This window comes from Pleurodeles waltl, chromosome 4_2 (assembly GCF_031143425.1).
Source record: "Pleurodeles waltl isolate 20211129_DDA chromosome 4_2, aPleWal1.hap1.20221129, whole genome shotgun sequence".
Lineage (NCBI taxonomy): Eukaryota > Metazoa > Chordata > Amphibia > Caudata > Salamandridae > Pleurodeles > Pleurodeles waltl.
Genome location: NC_090443.1, coordinates 1,034,447,772 through 1,034,468,706, shown reverse-complemented (window position 1 = coordinate 1,034,468,706; position 20,935 = coordinate 1,034,447,772). Strand labels below are relative to the sequence as shown.

The window sequence follows — 20,935 nt, the reverse complement described above, 5'->3', positions numbered from 1 at the left end:
TCTATACCTTCAACCCCCCTCAGCAGAGACCAGAGCTAGCTTTCTCACTGAAGTGCTACACCATGCAGCTTGTGATGCAGAACCTTTGCTACCCTTTAATGAAGCTGTCCCGTACTTGCATTGTGGGAGAAGCCCACTACTACTTCTGTCATTAGCAAAGTGGTGGTCAGGTGATATAAGCCAGCTCATAGCGACCAATAATTTCTCCCAATTTATCTGTCGCGAGAGAGCCTTATCTTCCAGGCCTCCTGCTCATTGAACTAGTAACTTCAGCATTCCCTTCCACACCTTTGGGCAGAGCATCCAAGAAATTAGAACAAATTGTGAAGAAAGCTTTTTTTGGTCCTCCCTTAATATGACTTGTTTGAAGGGGTGTCACTCTGTGGCTTTATGGGAAATGGCACAGCAAGTGATCTTGACTTGTTAGACCACCTTGAGCCCCTCTTGACGGAGGTAGTGAGGGATGGACAAACAGCCCCAGAGCATGTCAAGCAATTGGACCTGGATACGCCAGACTCTGTGGCACGAGCCATGGGCATATCCTATCCCGGGATCACCATGCATGGCTCAGAAATTTAGCATTTTCCCAGGATATCCAATTAACCCTAATGAATTTCCCATGTGATGCGTTTCACCTCTGCGGAACGAAAACAAATTCAGCTCTGGAAAGGTTGAAAGAGCAGGTTCACGGTCTCAGGGCGTATAGACTCTACAACAGTGGGATTGCTGGCAATAATTAAAAGTTTTAAGCTTCTCTAGAACTTTCTCCTTACGAGGTGGAGACAGCAAGCCCATACCTCCTAACAAAAGAAATAAGTCAACCCACTGTATGACCAATATAGAGGATGTGGCAAAGGTGGCCATTCCTTGCCCCTCTTCCCTCCCTTCCTCTGCAGCTACTGCAGGGAAGCAGCCATAGTTTATTCTTGTTGGAATATAGGTCACTGGTCTAAGATTGGGTGTCCTCCTTTCCACATGCCTAGTGGGACATCACTTCAGACCAATGGGTCCTGCAGGTTGTGGAGAGGTATGCCCTACCCTTCAAGCAGCCCTCCCCAACTATTTCTCCTTGCCACTGCCCTCCCCAGTGGACTACCTTCTGATCCTTAAGCAGGAGGTAGAGATTCTACTAAAAAAAGAGGCTGTGGAACTGGTCTTAGAGCAAGAACAGGGCCAGGGATGCGATTTCAGGTACTTGCCGGTTCCAAAAAAGGATAGCATTCTTTAGGGATCTAAAAACTAAGGGTTCTGAATTGGTTCCTTCGAAAGGACAAGTTCATAATGCTATCCTTAGCACAGGTGTTACGTGCACTGGAAGTGGGAAACTGGATGTTGACCTGCAGGACTCGTATTTTCTCATACGGATTATGCAGTTTCCCACGAGGTATGTACTCTTCACTGTCGGATCAGCACATTACCAGTTTGCAGTCCTTCCGTTTGGTCTGATTTCAGCTCAACGCATCTTCACAAAGGTGGTGGCAGTGATTGAGAAGCCAAAGGAATTCCAGTGTTTCCTAACCTGGACGACTGACTCATCGAAGCCGAACCCCCGTAGATGTGCAATACCTGCAAGTCAGAGCATCTCTGCTGTTCTACTCAGGTTTTTCCATTAGCACATTCATTTTATAGGGTCAGTACAGAACACCACATCAAATCAGGCCTTTCCTCCTCTTCGGGGAATACAAGATATTCACGCTATGATTCTGATGTTTCACAATGGAGCACAAGTTTCAGTGCTGAGGATTTTGTGTCTGCTAGGTTTGCTAGCTTCCTGCATTCTGCTAGTCACACACTGGCACATATGAGGGCCCTCCAGTGGTGCCTTCACAAGCAGTGGTCCCCACACGGAGGAGATGTATATTGTTCAACCAAAATCTTACGGGAAGTTGCAGTGGCTTTGACGTGGTGTAGTGTGGGAGGCAGTCTGGTGCACAGGAGGTTATTCAACCATCTCCACCAGTGATGAGTCATTATGGATGCTACAATCCTCATGTGAGGATTCTCGTCTAGACACCTGAAAATCAGAGGCCTCTGGAAGAGTGGATGTTGCACATCGATCTTCCAGAACTACAGGCGATTGACTGGCACTCATAGCCTTCACACAGCAGGACTGCTATGTGACAAGCAAGGGGCTTAAGGTTGCATCTTCTCTGTCGAGAATCCTTTATGGCTGTGTTCTGGGTAGCATCAGATCTTGCTGGTTGTCACTCATCTGGTTGAAGTTCAGAATGTCCGCGTAGACTACCTTAGTCCGAGTCACCTTGCTGACCATGAGTGGCGACTCCAACCAGAGGTGGTCTAATACATCCTCAGATGGCGCTTTTTGCCACCCACGACAATGCTCAGTGTTCTGTGCCCTCCAGTATCTGTTGCAGGGATCCATGGGGGGGGACACATTTAGCTTGAAGTTGAGCTTTCCCCTTCACTAGCCAATCCCCACCTCCAATACCCTTGATTCCTTGGGTGCTGAGGATTATTCACCTTGACTTGGCCCAGGTCATTTTAATAGCCTCAAACAGGCCAAGAAGGGTGTGCTATGTGGACATGATGTACTTCTCCTTATGTCTACCTGGTCTGCTTCCCACGCAGAGTAGACATCCTCTCGCAATCGCAGGGGCAGGTATTACTCCCCAACCTCCAGAGTCTCCAACTTCAGATTTTGGGAGGTTGAGTAGGATAACCTGAATGCTTTTTTTTCTACACCCTTAAGTGGTGGAAGTTATCCTAAGTGCCTGCAGACACTCCACCAAAAGAGTATTTTCTGGGAGATGTAGTAGGCTTGTTAAATAGTGTATGGACATTTCTGTAGACCCTCTTAAGGCCCACAGGGGTGTGCAGCGTTAACAGTAAAAGGCAATAGTAAAAGGCCTTTTTGCTCTTTCTCTGTCTCCCATGTTAACGGACCCTTTTCAAATCACCTATAGTTATGAGGTTTCTGAAGGGCCTCACCATATTCTGCTGATTCCTTTCACAATGCCATATTGGGACCTTAGTCTGGTTCTTCCTTTTTAGGGTCGCTTCTGCGAGAGCATGCACTAGCGCACGTGTCTCAATTGCGAGATACTGTTGTTTACAAAAAGGGTTCGGAGTCCTTCCATTGCATATGGTTTGTCTGTTTCTGCGTCTTCTTCTTTGCAGCTGCATTAATTCGCCAGTGCAGCCGAAATGTCACTTATGGCGCTTGCTGTGGAGCTGGGACCAAGCACAGATTAATTCAGTTTAATCAGTGCCCGCCTGCTGCTCCTGACACAATTCAGGTACTATTTCTTCACTTTTTGTTTTTTGCCCTACCCCACATGCTTTTGTATAGAGGTATAATTTGTCACAGCTTTGAGTTCTGAGTGCCGAAGTTGGCTGTAGAGCTAAGGTACATGGCCATTGTCATCCAGCTGCGGAAGCCCAGCGTCTTCCTTTGTTTCATTTAGTCTTATTTTGTGGGCATTGTGTGGGGGCTAGTCAATGCATTTATTATTTGTTAAACAATACTTTTGCCAAAGTGATTTAATGGGATTTTTTTTTTTTCCATACTGGTTATTTTTTACTCTGTCATAAAATTAAGTTTTTATTTTTTCCAGCCTTTAAGGATAATGGGCTCAGTCCATCTTGCCAGAATTCGAACCTTGTACTAACCTGCTCACTGATTTATCCTTCCAGCATTTACTAACACTGCTGAAAAGTGCAATCTTACCAAAGGATCCTGCTATTTCCTTTACAGATTAGGAACACTTGTTCTACATTACTTATTTTATAAAACGCTTCTAGACATAAAAAAGGCATCATGGCACAGCATTGCTCAGTGAGCTGGGATTTAATACACTATGATGCAGAAGGCTCAAGACTGTTCTTAACAAGCATTAGCAAAGCCAGTAGGTCTTACCTGTGCGAGAGCTGTTGTACAGCTATGCTGCTGCTGGTCTAAAGTAAAGACGTGGTCATGCCACTTTTTTTCCTCTACTTTAATTATGCTACATACACAGCAGCCGCTTTGCTGTACAGCAGAACTAAACAAAACATTGACAAAACCAATACCTTTGTGCCGGTGTAACCTACTAGCTTTGCTAGTGCTTGTTTATTTTGTTCCTTGTTTGAACCATTACATAGTTTCCAGTTACAGCTGCTTACTTTGCTTTTAAGACTATTTTTTCTTGTAACTGTTATGTTGGCAAGGTATCTGTGTTCTTCTCCAACATTGTGATTCTTAAAACCTGGGATCCTTTCTCCCTTAGAGTGGTCCTCTGTTTCATTTGGGATAGTCTATCACCTTACCCACATTCTTTCCTTCTCCACATGCTACTAAAGAGGAAGATAAGTTTTTATGCTATATGATGAGAGAGTGGTCACTTGTCAATGACCTCTGGATGGACGGCCAGCTTTTCACAAGCTATATTGGTAAGAGGTTTAGATTTGAATACAACAACGAGCTCCCGTACATTCGGACTTACCAAGGTTCCTCCACCTATCTGTGTACCTTGGATGTACTTACCTTATACTCTTGGATGACACCACATTTAGTACAGTCATATGCGGCGTGACATAATTGTTCGGCATCCCTTTTCTACTTTTAAAAACAGTCCCCCAGGTACTACCATAACCTGGGCCGTCTTTGGATTTCCTTCCTCATAATACCAATTGAGCCTTGATGAAGTCACTGATGAGACAAAATACGTGTCGGCTGTGCCTGTTTGACTGTATTTACAAAAATTAATCCTAATAAACGACCCTCTGGAACACCATGAAGAATACCGAATCATTTATGAACTAAGCTGCTATACACATGCTTTCAGCTGTACTTTCTTATTCTGTACATTGTTGAGTGCTGTGGTCATACTTGTTCGCTATATTGGTGAGATGAAGGGCAAAGCCATCCAGAAGAGACATTAGCCAGGTGGATCATCTTATTTATTAAGTAATGCTATGTCTTACCACACAAACATCCTCCAGAGGGCACCAGAACAAAATCTTCTAGATCTCCCCTGGCAAAGGTTGGTACCTTTTCAATCATCTGTAAAGCAGCAACTTGGGCTTCTCTCCACACCTTTGCAAAGCATTATTGTTTGGACTCTGAGGTGTGGAGGGAAGGTCACTTTGCACAGTCTGTCCTCCAGGATTTCGTAGTTTAACCAGCCATTCAACCCACCTATTGGTTGGTTACTGCTCAGGGAAGATATGCAAAAGTTGAGGACTCTGCAGGTAGAAGTATCCATCAGAAGAAAAGTCACTTTCGGTAACTATCTTTATGGTGAATGTAGGAAAGTACCCTCTTTCTGGCACAGTTACCCCCACCTTTGCCTGTTGTCAGTATGTTATGACTGTGTATTCACTGGGATCCTGCTAACCAAGACCCCAGTGACTATGCTCGCTCCCTTTACAGTTGGTGTTTGCCCCCCCCCACACACACACACACAACCCCCCCCCCCCCCCCCCAAATTTGGTATACTGGTGCCCCCATAGAAGTCCCTTGAATATGGTACCCAGGGCATTGGGGCCCAGGGCTCCCCCATGGGCTGCAGCAGTATTATGCCACCTATGGGGAGCCCATGCAAAGTGTATCTGCTGGCCTGCCATTGCCATTCACTATAGGTCACTGCACCACGTCACTGTAAGTCACCCCTATGGTAGGCCCGTCTAGCCCAGAGGGCAGGTTGCAGGTACCTGTTTATGAGGGCACCCCTGCATGAGCAGAGATGCTCCCCCAAACTCCAGCTTCATTTTAATGGACTTTGTGAGTGCAAGAACACCATTTTATACATGTACTTGGAATAGGTCACTACCTCTGTCCAGCTACCTAATGGTGACTCCAAACCTCGGCATGTTTGGTGTCAAACATGTCGGAATCATACCCCAATACTGTTGGCAGTATTGGAAGTATGGTATGATTCCATGCACTCTGAGGGCTCCTTAGAGGACCCTTAGCATTGCTCCTACCAGCTTTTTGGTGTATTCCAGACAACCCACCTGCTGCCACCCCTCAGACAGGTTTCTGCCCTCCTACTGCTTGAACAGCTCAATCCCAGGAAGGCAGCACAAAGAATTTCCTTAGGGAGAGAGGGTATCACCCTCCCCAAGCCACTGGTATGCTTTGAAGGGCACATTTGGTGCCCTCCTTGCATAAACCAGTGTGCACCAGTTCAGGGACCTCCAGCCCCTGCTCTGGTGTGAAACTGGTCAATGGAAAGGGGAGTGACCACTCACATGTCCATCACCACCCCAGGGGTGGTGCCCAGAGCTCCTCCAGAGGGTCCCTTGATTCTGCCATCTTGAATCCATGGTGGGCAGAGGCCTCTGGGCGCATCTGAGTGGCCAAGTCAGACAGGTGACGTCAGAACTCCCTCCTGATAGGTGGTCACTGGCTAGGCGACCAGCCCCCTCACTCCCCAAGCCCCCTCCCACCCCCCCTCCTTCCAGGGCTATTTAGGGTCTCCTAGCTTGCAAGATTCCAGCAGGACTCCTCTGCAACCTCTACCTCTACCTCTACTTCGACTTCTGGCCACTGAAACTGCGACTAGGACCCTCCAGGAACTGACAGTCTGCATTCACAATGAGGACTCTGCTTGCAGCATTGTTTCCATGGCTCCTTCCAGCTTCTGCAACATTTCCATGGCTGTGCATCCTCTGGGGGCGGCAAGTGTTCAGTCTGCACGAGAAGGAAGAAGGAATCTCCCTTGGAGTGAAGAAGGTGGAAGTCACTCCCCTGCATCTGTAGGCACCAACTGCGATGATGACAGGCTGCGTGGATCTCCTCTCCTCCAGATCTGCGTGGATCCTGCATCACGGTTGGTGGGCTGGCGTGATCCCCTTGGTCCTCTCTGCCAGCTGCCAACTTTGGTGGAGGTAAGCACTTGCCTTCCCAAGCAGGGACAGTACCCCCATGCACTGCGTCTCTTGCAGCTACCAAGGCTTGTACAGCCCTCTGCGTGCTTCTCCTGCGGCTTGGGACCTTTCTTCAGTTATGCAGTGAGCTCTTCTGCGACTCCTGGGACCTCTTCCAGTGGGTCTCCTTCTGTGGACTCCCTTCCATGATGAGGGTCCCCTGGGACTCCAACCCCACACCCCACCCCAGGCTGTGTCCTCCTGAATCCTGCTGGTCCCCGGCAGCTCCACCTTGACTCTTGCCATTGCCAAGGCTTCTGGACGCCTTTTCCACGCCACAGACAGACTCCAATCTTCTATCCGGCGTGGGACATAGACTGCATCCTCCAGGAGCTCTTCACCGGCTCCAGGGCTGCATTGCTGACCATCTTTGTCCTACCATCGACCAACTCCTGCAACCACAGACGGGTGGGTAGTGGCTCCTGCCACCACCAGACACTCCTGCTACTTCTGGACTTGGTCTGCTTCTTTTTCAGGTCTTCCTCTTCAGGAATCCACTTCTGGTTTCTTGCAGTCCTGTCTGGGTGTTGCATTATCTTCATTTTCAGTCCTTTTGGTAGTCTGGGGAAAATCCAGTGACCTCCTCCCTTCTTCCTGGTAGCTGGGAGCACTGTGGTACTTGCATTTGGGGTTTCCTAGTTCCTCCAGCTCCCCTCTACAGATTTCACTTACTTGGGTGGGGGTCGTGCATTTGTATTCCATTTTGTTAGTAAATGGTTTGGACTCCCCCTATGGTCACTATTGCCTATTTCTATGCACTGTTTAATATTGCTATTTATGCCTATTTCTAATTACTAGTGTACATATTTAGTCTGTTTACTTACCTCCTGTTGGGGTAACTACCTATCTAGTATATTTGGTAATTGTGACACTAAAATAAAATACCTTTATTTTTGTAATACTGAGTGTTTTCTTTCATGTGTGTGTGTGTACTTGCTGTGTGACTACAGTGGTATTGCGTGAGCTTTGCATGTCTCCTAGGTAAGCCTTGGCTTCTCATCCACACTACCCCTAGAGAGCCTAACCTCTAGATACTGCCTACACTTCACTAAGAGGGAATACCTGTACCTGGTATAAGGTGTAAGTACCATAGGTACCCACCACACAACAGGCCAGCTTCCTATAGCGGATACTCTGCCTGCCTGCAAATTCCTCACCGACCCCACTCTCCTCTCCCTTCTAGCAGGTTTCTAACTCCACCACTTCATTAAGCATCCCATTTCTAAAGGTTGTATTGCACCTTGTCCAGCTAATGCTGTTCTCATCTCTTTTGCCTCAGACGCATAGAACATGGATGGGAAACCTACGTGGGGCACCAGAGGGGGTGCTTTATGGTTCTAGTGATGCAACAGTGGCATCTTTCCTAGAGCTGAAGTGGAGCCAGCACCCCCTACTTGCACGGAGAGCTTTTGAACAGTTTCTGAATTCAGTATGACTCCTGTGATGTTCAGAACATGAGGAATCTACCTGTAGGGCGATTGCCTGTGTCACCAAGCCCTTAATGATGTGTGCTGCGGCATGTAGGATGCCCTTAAGCGGAGCCATTATGGACCCGGCAAAGCCCTAGAGTGGTGCATTGTCACCTGGCAGATGCAAGAGTGTGAGAGCTTAAAACAGAAGCTCTGTTGTGGCTTTCTTGTACGAATGTGTTTACTTTCTTCAGTAGAGAGAGAGCTGGTACACACCAGTTTTCTCAGTGATGTGTTTCTTCAGAGTGAGCATGTCTAGGGTGAATCTAAAAGACATAGGATTGGGTGAAAGATGTTGTTTGAGCCCATCCACGTTCATGTCAGTCAGACTGTTTTGGACTAGTTGCTTTCTCTTGACTAAGAGTAATTCTGCTATGTTTTGGGTAGAGATGCAAGCAGTGAGGTATTGGATGTCTGTAGCAGAGGAGAACTTTATATACAGTTGTGTATTGGTTTTTTTTAGTGAATTTTGGATGTGAATAGTATTTAAGTAGGCACTTTACACGAGAGGTACGGATTTGAGGCAACGTCGTCCAGTGTTGGTGCTGCTTCAAAGTATCTTAAGAACCTTCACCAAGTTGGTGGTAGATATGTATTTATTTCATATTATTTATTGCCCGTTTTCATCTCGGTGGTGTTTATAGTAATCGAGTTGTAGAAAAGGGAGTTTATAGCTCTACTTGAAAGGGACGCCTCCACACATTTGTTTGAAACCTCCTCAGCAAAGCTCCACATTGGAGACGATTCTTTAATGAGACATAGAAGTTCGGTGAGGAACAAGAGTATGTAACTGAGGGGTCCAGGGCTAGGACCCAGGTTAAGTGAAGAATATGAAAAGGATGGAGGTGAAGAGGGCTTGGGAAGAAAGGTATACTAAGGGACATATATTAGCTTAAGGGCAGAAACATACAGAGATGTTAGGCTGTTGATGGTAATTAATGTTACGCCATTATGCCTACTAAATGTTTAATTCCCGGACCTACTGCAGTTCTGAAATAAAGTAAATTTCAATGCAAAATCATGCTCCGTGGCAACATCTTTGACCATTAACTTCAGTCTCTGTCATAGGTGCTTGGATTGCAAATGACCCAACATGCCCACTTGGGTTTATCTCAAGTGCTTTGACGTTTTTAAAAGATCCTTGAATGCCTTGAAGTGGAAGAAATTTCAGAGCTTTAGTGGAAGTCTTCAACCACGTGACTTGCAAAGGAGAAACAGTAGTACCTCATCCCATCAGTTTAACTACATCTGTACTACAGGTCTCCTCAGCTAACGCGCATATAGCCCTTCTTATATCATCTGGTTTAAGTGTGCTCCTACGAATGGCCAAATATAATTGGATATAGTCTTTAGGTTCCCCTGACCTTGCTCCTTATTCCGCAAGTACAAGGTTGCCTTAAGAATGTACTCTCCATCCCTGCAAATGGATGCATTGTTTTGTGCTTTTTTCATTAAGGCAAGACAGGCAGACAATTTTATCCAAGCACATACCCCTTTCTCTAGGCATGAGTGGATGCATACTCTTCTTTATCTAGCTGTCCCAAAGATACTTGTATGCCCTTTTTGTGCTAAAATATAGATTTTCCGTTTTTTTCTTTAACTACTATTCTGCAGGTTCTGCGGCTTTTGGCCTCTTCTCATTCCGGGTGCATTTCTCCACACCCTGTCAGTGCTTCGATTGCGATTCCTTTCACCTTCTGCCCTCCCACATGAGCGTCTAACTTGGCCAGGAAGCCCCTTCTCTTGTTTTTAACCTTCTAATCCATCGGCTCGGTTGGTGATGATACGGTTAAGGAATCTTCTGCAATTTCAAAAATTGCCATTAGTGATCAATGGGTCCTGGTTTTCAGTGACGCGTGAATATTGTGCGTTGTTCCTCTGTAAGACGTTTAGAGTTTCTTTGAATTTCTAGATAACTACTTTGAAACTTCTTGAAGCAGGATAGCAGGCCTTCTTTGGAGCCGGAGGCCAGGGAAGGTTCATTTTTTTCATCTCCGATTCAGGCTTGTTGGTTGATGGTGTTTTTTCTTTTTCTGCCACCCACTCCAAGGATTACTCGTTCAACTAATGTCCTTTCTTGTATTTGAGTCCCAAATGCAGGGAACCTTTGCCATTTTACTGCGCATCCTACAGATCTGAGAGATGGCAGATCCTTATAAAGGCACTTGCCCCCGCTGCACATGGCTTAGCTGGTGGTTGATGGTGTGAGCGGAAGAGGGATTGTGACAGTCGCGTTCCCTCGGTTCATAGAAGTGCCTGGGCATCGATTGTCACAGGGATACCCGAGTGCGGATGCAGCCTCCCCCGCCCACTGCTTGCATCTTCCTGGCCCGACCACAGTGCCTGGGCAGTAAACAGAGCAGTCCGCACAAAGCTACAAAATATTATTGTCATCGGAAATATTGTGACCAAAAGCAAGTACATGTTTCTTTTGCGCCCATTGTCGCATCAGCAGGTTTTGGGTGTTAACTAACTTTTAAGTGAAGTTTAGCGTTCGAGTAATACTGGAGTTTACCTTGCAGGTTCCTTCTTAGTCACCTTGTGGGTTAAACTTACCAGTGCGGACCGGGTGTGCTCAGTAGCCGCAGGTTCAGTTATAACTATTGCTGGCTGTGAATCTGTTCACTGCTGGTGTAAGGGTATTTGACTCTCATTAACAGTACCTAGCTGCGTTTCTCTTGACCTGTTCAGGGAGGATGCATACAGTGGTAGAAACAATGGTAGAAGCCTTTCTCTTGTCTGGTCTTGTCGTTTCGAGGTATGTGGCTTCCACACAGTAATGCCACAGTGCCCTTTCACTTCTCCCTCTGTTTGTGCATTCATTCCTCTGGCACAGTGTGCCCACATTCAGCCACCACCCTGCCCTTCAGCTGTTTTTACATACCGGAGACTCTAGTCAAAGCTTTTCATGAAATAATAAATGACTTTACTGTGCCTCAGTGTAGTACAGTGTCTGGAGTTGTGTGTATGTGTGTGCCGCACGGAGAGAGACTGCATTACGCAGGAAGCAAGGTCCTGCACTATTAAAAAAGTTTATTTTTAAAGATCAGTTAGGGCCTTAAAACCAAGACTGAAGGTGATGAAAGGGAGAAACTGACACAGCGGGACATTTCCAGTGCTAAAGTATCTGTTACCACATCAGGTCTGGGGTGCTCTGGCAGAGAAAGCACAAACCCCTCCGTGAACTAACAGGGTTACTGGAGGGGAGTAATGAGGTTGGTGCAGAGGTGTGTGGCCTCCTCTAAACCGAGTGAGCGCCGCAGGCTGGTTGAGATGTATTGGCGCTCTGGCTGTCTATACTGAAGCAGGAATGCAAGGCTGCACACCTGGGTTCACGTGCATTGGGGGCACTGTGAGAGATTGAGTCAAAGCAAGATAATGGCTCCCATCTCAAACTATTTAACTTTGATTCCCTTTTCTTCCTCTCTGTTTTTTCTCCCCTCCAGCGCGGCACGATGCGACGCAAGTATCAAGACGATGGCATCTCCGATGAAGAGATCGAGGGCAAGAGGACCTTTGACCTGGAGGAGAAATTGTGCAGCACCAAATACAATGCAAATTTTGTCATTTTTATGGAGGGCAAAGGTTAGTTATTGGTGTTACTAAATAATAATGCCGTTCTCTCTGTGAACACAGACTGCTGTAAGAAAGCTTTGCGTAACTGTCCGATGAGCCAAAATAGCCCTCCTTCCAGCAGTGGTGATCCGATCATCGATGTAGGCGTTGTGCCATGCCTTGAGATCATGAGATGGGTTTCTAGTGAATGTCCTTGTGCTCTTATTTAGCTCTCCTTCCTGGGGTCTTTTGCCATTCACTTTTGGTCAGTCACCTGGGATATTTGAAGAGACTGGAACACATTTATACAGAAATGAAAACTCTCAGCAACCTTTTAGTGTCATGAGATTCGCACTGCAGGCGGCCAATGTTCTGGAGATGAAGTAACGCATCTCCAGGCTTAGTGACGTTGTCCACTCAATGAGAGGCACCTGAGATTCTGAGTCCTCTCTCTAGACTCGCTTCAGAATTTAGCTTTACATTTTTAGTTGGAAACCTTTGCTTCAGGTACGTTTTTTGTTTGGTGCCAGTCTCCTTCCTTTACTGCTGCTGCTTTTCAGTGTCATTCCCTGATAGGATGGTTTTTGCCCATTGTTGCTCAAAGTAAAACTTTGCTCGGACCTTTACGTTGGTGTCCTTTTTACATGAGAGCTCCAGTTATGACCAGTGCCTTTATTGACGTCTAACATTGTTCCCGGAATGATGGACCTCGAGTCTTACATACACACTGGGCTCAATTCCACGTCATTAGAAAGAACGTCTGTCTGACCCCTGTGTCGAGGTAGTAGAGAGGGATGCTGTTTGTTCAGTGCTTCCAGTATCTTCAGCAGCCAGATAGCCCCCGGCTCAAACCCTGCGGTGTTGTCTTTTCTCCCCTCAGGGCGGTTACTGACTGCAGTTCTACTTATGAAGCCGCCCCTCGCGGCTGGGTAGATGCAGTGGCATTAAGATGACCTCAAAATGATCATCAAAGATCGTATAACCTTGAGGACTATCATCCAAACTAACCCATGCAGGACCACCAGGCAGGAAAGTCTGCTTCTGAGAGGTTGCCAGAGACACAGTCCGCTGTGACAAGCACCGGCACAGAAGCACCTGTCAGAAGATAGAGAACGCACCGTACAGTCCAGGAGTAATACTTGGTGACATTGCACGACAGCTGAAACACCTTCATTTCCTCCCTGGGAAGACATTGACTAAGTGGAAAACCACACCAAAGTCATGATCATGTGAATGGCCCTTACGGGTAAGTGAGCGGCACAGTATTTACATTGCAGCGTCCCTACCAGCGGGCCTATAAGTCGCGCAAGATGGAGTCGTGGATAGAAGTTGGTCCGCTTGCTACCCTTGTGTTCCTGCAGCTGACAAATAAACCATTCCTGTCATCTTGGGGGGGGTGAATCACCCTGCTGCTTCAGTTTCATCTATGGCTACGTCCATTTCCACATAACTTTAAAGTTTTGACATACTTCAAAACCTAATTATCGCATTCGATGCCTCAATAATAATTTCTAGTCATAGCTAAATATTACAGGTTATATTGCTTCTCAAGGTTTTCATTTTTTCTCCATAGCCTTTTCATGTTACCTTCATTTTGCATTCCTCTCTCCGAATCATATGGACTTTTTTCTATTTCAGTTCTGTCATTTGTAGAATTTTCAGTCACACAGGCCTGATTAGCACAAACAAATATGCGAGCTCAGGCTTTCTTGATCTGAGATTGTCAATTGAAGAGTAAAGAAGTACTTCGTGCTGTTCAAAACCCAGGTCACGATGTGCAGCACTCGTTCCATGTTTTTGAAGAAGATCTATTTTAAGTAGTGTTGTGCAGAAACTTTTCAAATCAGATTTCTTCCTAGACATACAACCACCTTCGCCATGAAGGATGACATTGTAGCACATGATTTACCTTACCTCTTGTCCTAGCTCACAGAATTATTCCCTCATAAATTTAGCGACATTTCTCTCCAGTTAGCGCAAGGTCTCTCGTAGAGCAGTCGTCTAGTTTGTGTGTGTTTTTTTTTTTTTTTTTCCCTCTGATGTTTGAGCATCTCATGGTGCTTCCTTAGGTTGTTGGAGGAATGCCTTAACTCTAGCCGTGTAATGGAGCTACAGTTGGTTTCATTAGCCTCAAGAGCCTTCCTCCAGTGCGTTCATGAAAAAGGGCAATATTTCACCTCAACAACCAGAAAGACTTATACTTTGCCTTACTGGAATGACTAGCTAGGATCACGAGGTCCTCCTACACCATGGCATTCTTGTGTTATAGCTCATTGTGGGATCAATCACCCAACAGGCTGCCTTCTAAGCTGTAAGAACTAAATCTTTGTGCAGCCCTGCTGTTTGCAGACACACGTAACACCTTATATGCCTGTGCACTTACCGCTTTTCCATGTTTCTGCTTTTGTTGGGCTTAAGAGTCTGCTTAGGTGTGGTCACCATTTTTCTTTATTTCCGTTTTGTTTTTCACCTCAGGAAAACTTTAGCACAATTGTCTGTCTGCAGTGTTTTTTTTAATAAAGCTGGCATGTACAGATGTATGCCTGCAGAGATTTCCATGGTTGCTCAGAGCTCCCCAAAGCTGCATTTTGCAGCGGACGTGTTTCTGTTTCTTAGACTATTGTTGTATGCTGTGGTGTGAGAATTCAGAAGGAAGAAGTTTGCATTGGGGTTGGTGTGGTACCCGCTATTTCTCATCATTGCAGCTAATATAACAAACACCCGTTTTCACGTGCACCTACATATGTGCAGAGGTTTCCACCTTAATACGGGGTGAGGGGCACTTGACAGCACCAGGTGTCGCGCAATGTATCCTCTCAGCACCATGCTTGTTCCCACTAGATCCCTTCTGTTTGGCTCAGGGAAGATGTAACATTATCTTAGTGGTCGACTATGTGTCTACTAAACTCTCCTCCTCAAGTCTGCCCCCTGGATTGGTGTCAGGCTTCCTTCCTGCACACCATCACGCAAGAGGTGATGTTTCCTCTGTCATGTCAAGTGGGAAATAACTAAAGATGGTCAAAGGCTGGGAGAAGAATAAAAAGTGCATCTCCTGGACAAAAGAAGGGTTGTGCATTACAAAAGTAAGTCACATTAGTATAAAGTTCAGTTGCATTAAAGACATAATTTGAAATTCATACTCTGGTTCTTCTACATTTTAGCACCAAAGCAGAGGCGACGTACAATGCCTTGGAATTTATTTCATACAAAACAAAGGTTCTTGGGTCGACTGAGGTTTATTTTATTTCCCTATTAGCATGAACTCCACATGATTGGTGATCTGTCTTGGTGAGTGAGACCATTTTGTTTAGTATTAGATGGACTAATATACTAATATTTTAAACTATATTTTGTGTAACCTTTAGCCATATTAAAGCCAGCAATTCACAAAAATAATGTTGGCTCGAACTGAACAAAATCGCAACTGAATAAAAGATTTATAACCTGCACAGTGGTTGGAGTCTAAACTCTTGAATTGTTTTGTGGAGGCATGCTTGAAGGTAATTTCAGTAGGTAGCTTCAGTAGGCAATTTGATTTTAAGGTCCCTTTCCAAAGCAGTTCAGAATGGGGCTGACAATTTAGAGTTTGGCTAAACTGGTTATGGCATGATTATGTGAAAGGTAAAAACACTGCATGGTTAAGTCACTGCTTGGTGTTTCCATGTGGCTACCCACCCGACTGACCCTTGAGAGGGGCACTGAGGAGCCCCACAAGTGTGAATGTAATGAGTTTTATATGAATCTTCATGGCCGCTCGGGGTGAGTTGTAGTGTATCCAGACATCATTAAATGAAGCTTCTACTGTGCTTGAAGTCGCTGCAATGACATCCAGCCTGCCTTTGGAAGAATTCAGGCACAGTCCAGTGATATATGGGTGGGTTGCATGCAGTAATGGATAATACTCCTATTTGTCTCATCTCCCCATGTTCCCTTATAAAGAACTCCACTGAAGGCACACAGACTGGCCAGTTTGCTCTGAAATATAGAACTTGTGCACTGATGGGTTTCATGAGTGCAATTAATGCCCATCCTTTCTGGGTTCCCGTCTGAAGCAAAATGTCAGAGGTTTTGCGGCCATACACATTAATTTGAAACTGCTGTGGGTAATTAAAGTCACACTCGAACAGCTGCATTTTTTTGACGTATTTTTGATGCAGCCCCATTGTGGCGAACCAATGCAGTGAATGTGAATCGATCGACTACAGCAACCGGCAAAACCAGTTCTTCAGGTATGCAGCATCCTCTTTCAGGTTACTGTCTAGCCTACAGCAAGACGTCTACGCACATAGTTCAAATGTTGAAGCAAAAGAGAGGTTCATCCGTCTCTAAAGTGGCAGGAAGCCATATATAGGTGCTAATCGTGCATGCTAGACTTTCAGTTCCTTTTTTATTCCTCCACTCTTAGACACAGATCTGCCGCCTAAAATTTAGTAGGTTCTTCACCAACTTCCAAAACAATATTTCCAGTGAGCGCATGCTAGCGAAATGTCTCACTGGAGGACTACATGCTAAGTCCTGCAACAAATGCTCCCTCATTTAGCTGAAGGCTCTCGGGAGTGGAAGGTGAACTTGTACGTTGCCAAGCACAAGAAACAAAGCTTTTTCTCTTTCCATGGTGCAAGCCCTTTCCCACTTCGAGTCCTGGTCGCAATCTAGGTCTCTGTCTCAGGTAAGTCTAGGACCAAGTTTAAGGACAAATCTCGGCAGAAGCATAAGTACAGACTGAAGTCTTCTTCTAGCCGCTCCCGCTTTACGAAGAGATTGCACTGCTAGCAGTCAAAAAGTCTGACTCCATGCCAGCTGTTTGACTTCAACACCATTCCTCAGATGAAGCTGATGCTGCCTGGATTTCCCTGGCCCTCTTTAACTTCACAGCAGTTAGACGCCTTTAAGTAGGCCACCCTGCAGCTTTTCCAGATTATTCCAGGTACCCTTGGAGCGCCCCTAGTCCTCATGGATCTGCCGTGGTTCCTAGACAGTTCCACCACTGGATTATCAACAGCACCAAATCATACCTCAACTTCTTTGCCGAAGACTGTGCTCCATCTGGCCCAGCCCAGAGCCAGCCCTGGATCGGACCATGATGCTGAACTCTGATAGTAACAGACTTGAGCTACAATAAAATAAGTGTCTCGTTATAAGCTCACTAAAACGGAGCGCATGGTGTGTGAGGATTCTCTGCTAATGCCTTTCGGCACGCATCTCCAATGCCTTCAGGCATTATTCAGTCTGATTTAGGCTCAGGCATTATAGACCTCTTCAGAATGTCCTAGATGATCATGAATGATGCAGAAAACAACTACACTTTATCACCTCACCTCACCGTACTGATGCTGACCTGTATTCAGACCTTCTTGAGGTTCTTCAGGTGCACTCTATCAGAGGTACAGTCTAGGAGAGGGTTCTTCCGGTTCTGGATATCTGCCAGATAACTACATGGTTGTCCATCCACACCGTCACCTGGCATTACTGCATTGACTTGTGGGTCTGTATGGAGGACTATTTTGCCCACTCAGTCCTTCAAGACTTCCTGGTGTGAAGTCTACTCATCAGACCCTTCACTTTTTTGGGGGGAGGTGAGGTGGCGGGGTGGGTACTGCTTTTGTGTCTATTGAGGAGGTGAAGTTACTTACCTTCAATAATGATGTTTCTGGTGGATAAGCTATCCAACCATACATGTGTCCATTTGAGTGGATTTCTAGCTGTTGATAAAGTTTCATCTTAGATTCTGCACACTGGCACAATTTTGTATCCGTTGGTGCGCTCCCCGTCTAAGAACAAGGAATGCCTTTTTTGTAAACTGGTGTCGGTGTGCAGAAGTGGTGCCTATATACAGCTCTACGGTATCATCTACAGAGGCGGAATGGAGCCACTGTGTGTCTCATGTCGCCACTTTACGGGTGCGGTGTAGCAACTGCTGGACAGTTTTCTACCCAAGTTTTAGAATCCAATCTGGTATTTCAGAAAGTGAGGAATTTGCATTTAGAATGGGTAGCTGCCAGAAAGAGTGATACCAAAGGGGGTGCTGCTTAAGTACCACTGGATAAGAAAAGCGCTTTGAGTATGTGCCTGTGCACCATCACAAGGTTGAAGAGCCAAAGGTACAAGCAGTTATTCTCTCCATCTGTGGTGGATGGCCATGATAGGACTTGCTGCTGCTGTATGGTAGTACACGTGTAGTTGGAACATGCGGGTTTATGAGCCAAATCAAACTATTTCCCTACCTTTCTTGGGAATGTGGCCTAGTCTGTGTGGTACTTGTTCCTTATGCAATTAGGAGCACATTGTAGTTCTGACCTAAATGTAAATTTGAAATGAGGATAATTTTCCATGCTTTTTGAGGACTTGCATGAGGATTACGCTTGTCATTTTCACCTTGGAAGATGTATACAGTAAATAGTTTCCCATCTATTTGTCTGAAGTAGAAGGCCCTGATTATGAGTTAACTGCTGATCCAATTGATTGTTTTGGTTACTTTTCCAGATTTTAATATGGAATACATCCAGCAAGGTGGCCTGAGAGCACCTCTTATCTTCAAGAAGCCGGATGGGCTCGGCATCAAGTAAGTGTCTGAAATGTTGCTGCATTTGGAAATGACGAGTGTGAAGACCATGTCATAGGTCACTTGGATTTTCTTGATGGCTGCAATTAGTGGGGCCTGTAGAGCATAAACAATGTTAGTTAAAATCTGATTACTTGTCTGCCACTAGTTTCTCATGGTTTTGTTCTTGTGACAGAAGCCATGTTTATTTGCTTTACAAGGACAGAAACCACCAGAGTCCATAAAAAGTAAAGAGCTTTGTGGTGGGCATCTCAGAAACCCAGACAGTCTAGTACAGCAGTGTTTTGAAAAGTAGAGCATGTTCATTTAGGGACAACAGTATCCGAGAAATAGCATTGTTGTTTAAGCACTGCATGTTAATCAATTTCAGAAGTCTGTCAGCCTTTTAATGCCTGCTTTGAAGATGGTTGATTTATTTGCTGCATGCACGTTCTGTACTTGGTAACAGCTTCTTGTGCACCACTGTTAGCATGGTAAAAATAGTCTTACCTCCCAGCCTCTCTTTATTCCTTTGTGCAAAATGCCTGGTGAAGATGTTTTGTCAGAGTTAGGACTTAATACATGAAGGAGTGTAGAGCGCCGAGTAAGGATTAATGCTTCCAGGCACAACGTTTGCTCCTTTCTTCTGTGCCTCATGTGAACTCAGCTCCTTTGTTGTGTGCAAATGATGATCTCTGCAGTTGGAGCATTTTGCTCTTGACTAGTTGTGCTGTAGACAGTTGAGAAATCTTTTTGATTTCGATAATTTTTTGGTTGTTACACCTTTGAAAGACTTAAGCCTGCTAAATCAGCTTTTAGTAACACCTGCTGCTAAAAGTTTGTTATTTTTTTTAAATTTCCGATATGCACCCTTGTTTAGTGAGCTTGGGTATTTCACAAGCTGACCCTCTGAATTTCTTTAAGCACTAGAAATCCAACCGATTTCCCTGTTGGTGAGTGATTTTTGGACCTCTAACATTCCCAAAATGTTGCTCTCTACTTCTTTAAAAAACAAGTGAATTGTCTAATGCATTCCCAGTTCATTTTTTTCCTGACTGGTGAAGCCTAAAAAGTGGACCCGAGAGTGGGGCTCCTAACCGGGTTAATTACAGATCTTCTGCTATCCTTCAAAATGAACTGCCCACAAAATTAAGAAAACCTGTAGGAATGTACCCATGGCTTTCATATAACTGAGATACTCCGAATTGGAGCTCCCGTTTATCCTTCACACTCTTTCGTCTATATAATTGACCCTATGAAATCATTTAAACTGCACTAAGTGCGGCCGTGTTCATATAGCTAGGGGTTGGATGGCCATTTTAAGTTCTGTTCTGTTCTCTTCCACCAGGCGACTCTCGTTCTGCTTCCATCAGTCTCAGAATCCCTGTAATGAACTGGTGGTATTTGTGGCCATGAATTTCTTAATTCGTAGCATGCACTTTCTCCCTATTGGCTCTGTGGTCATTTTGGCCTACTGAGTGTTCACTTAAGACAAAGAAGTCAAGTTTATCTTCTGCGTCTCTAGAATGTGACGCAGTTGAAGGTATCAGTAGAACTGGGACTTGAGGAGGAAGAACTCTTGCTTCAGTTCCTCTAATGATTTAATGTGGTTACCATTCCACACATCTGTGAGCCTTGAGACACCAATCAGGTTCCACTTTTTCAAGTCTCACCTGGTGAGAATCATGTTCCCGGCCCTACTTGAGTTTCACCTGTAGTCCTACCATGGCACTTTTCCCACTTTATTGCCCCAGGCCACCAATTGGTTGTAGCCATGGTAACCTTGTAGAGCCAGAAGTGGATGTTGGCACCATTGAGTAAGACAAACTCCTCGGGTCCTTCAAGGAGGTTGATCTCAAGCAGATGGGCCCTGTTTGCCCTTACGCCAAAAAGCCAGTGGTTGATGCGCAGCAATTAAACATCGCCATAATAAAGCTGTATATCAGCAGCCCTCTATCATATAGTAATTACTTATATTTATCAAATGGTTGGATCTGGGTCTGCAGTCTCTCAGGAAACTTTCAAGGGATCTCATATGGATAATTCTGAAATCTGTAGAGTGTCTTGGGAAGCACAATCATTTTAAATTGTGTCACTCTCTCAATTATTGAAAGTAGAAGTGTTCATTCTGTAAGAAGGGTTAAATTGAGGCCCCAAAATCCTAATGTCTATGGATATGTGTAGGACAAGATACTCAAGCGCTCCAATTGAGCGTTTATCTTCGACTGCGAGTTACATGCCAGGCTCCTACCTTGTATCGGAACAAGTGCAGAACTCCACCAATGAACTCTGAGCCCTGACGTGTTTACATACAAACCATGGCCTTTATCCTTGCTCCATCCACCATGGGTTATGAAGCACAAGGAGCACATTGTCTGTCTTTTGTGAAATGGAGTCCTTGTTATCGCCTCCCGTCGTAGGTGGGGCATCGTTCATAATCCACTCAGCTAAGGGCTCAGTCACCAGAGCGAAGGCAAAGGGTGTGATAGGATGCATCCAA

The 20,935-nt window shown here is 45.3% G+C and overlaps 1 protein-coding gene across 3 annotated transcripts in view; it reads left to right on the top strand.

The window, feature by feature from the left end:
• KDM2A (lysine demethylase 2A) overlaps positions 1–20,935 on the top strand; it is a 448,889-nt gene that overhangs the window by 55,484 nt on the left and 372,470 nt on the right. For 2 of the 3 annotated variants that reach the window (XM_069232944.1, XM_069232943.1), the window contains exons 3-4: positions 11,786–11,924; positions 18,378–18,456. In XM_069232944.1, the coding sequence (XP_069089045.1) occupies positions 11,786–11,924; positions 18,378–18,456 (218 nt within the window). Of the gene's footprint in view, positions 1–11,785; positions 11,925–18,377; positions 18,457–20,935 lie in introns of those variants that run through there. The other variant, XM_069232945.1, reaches the window with a different exon arrangement.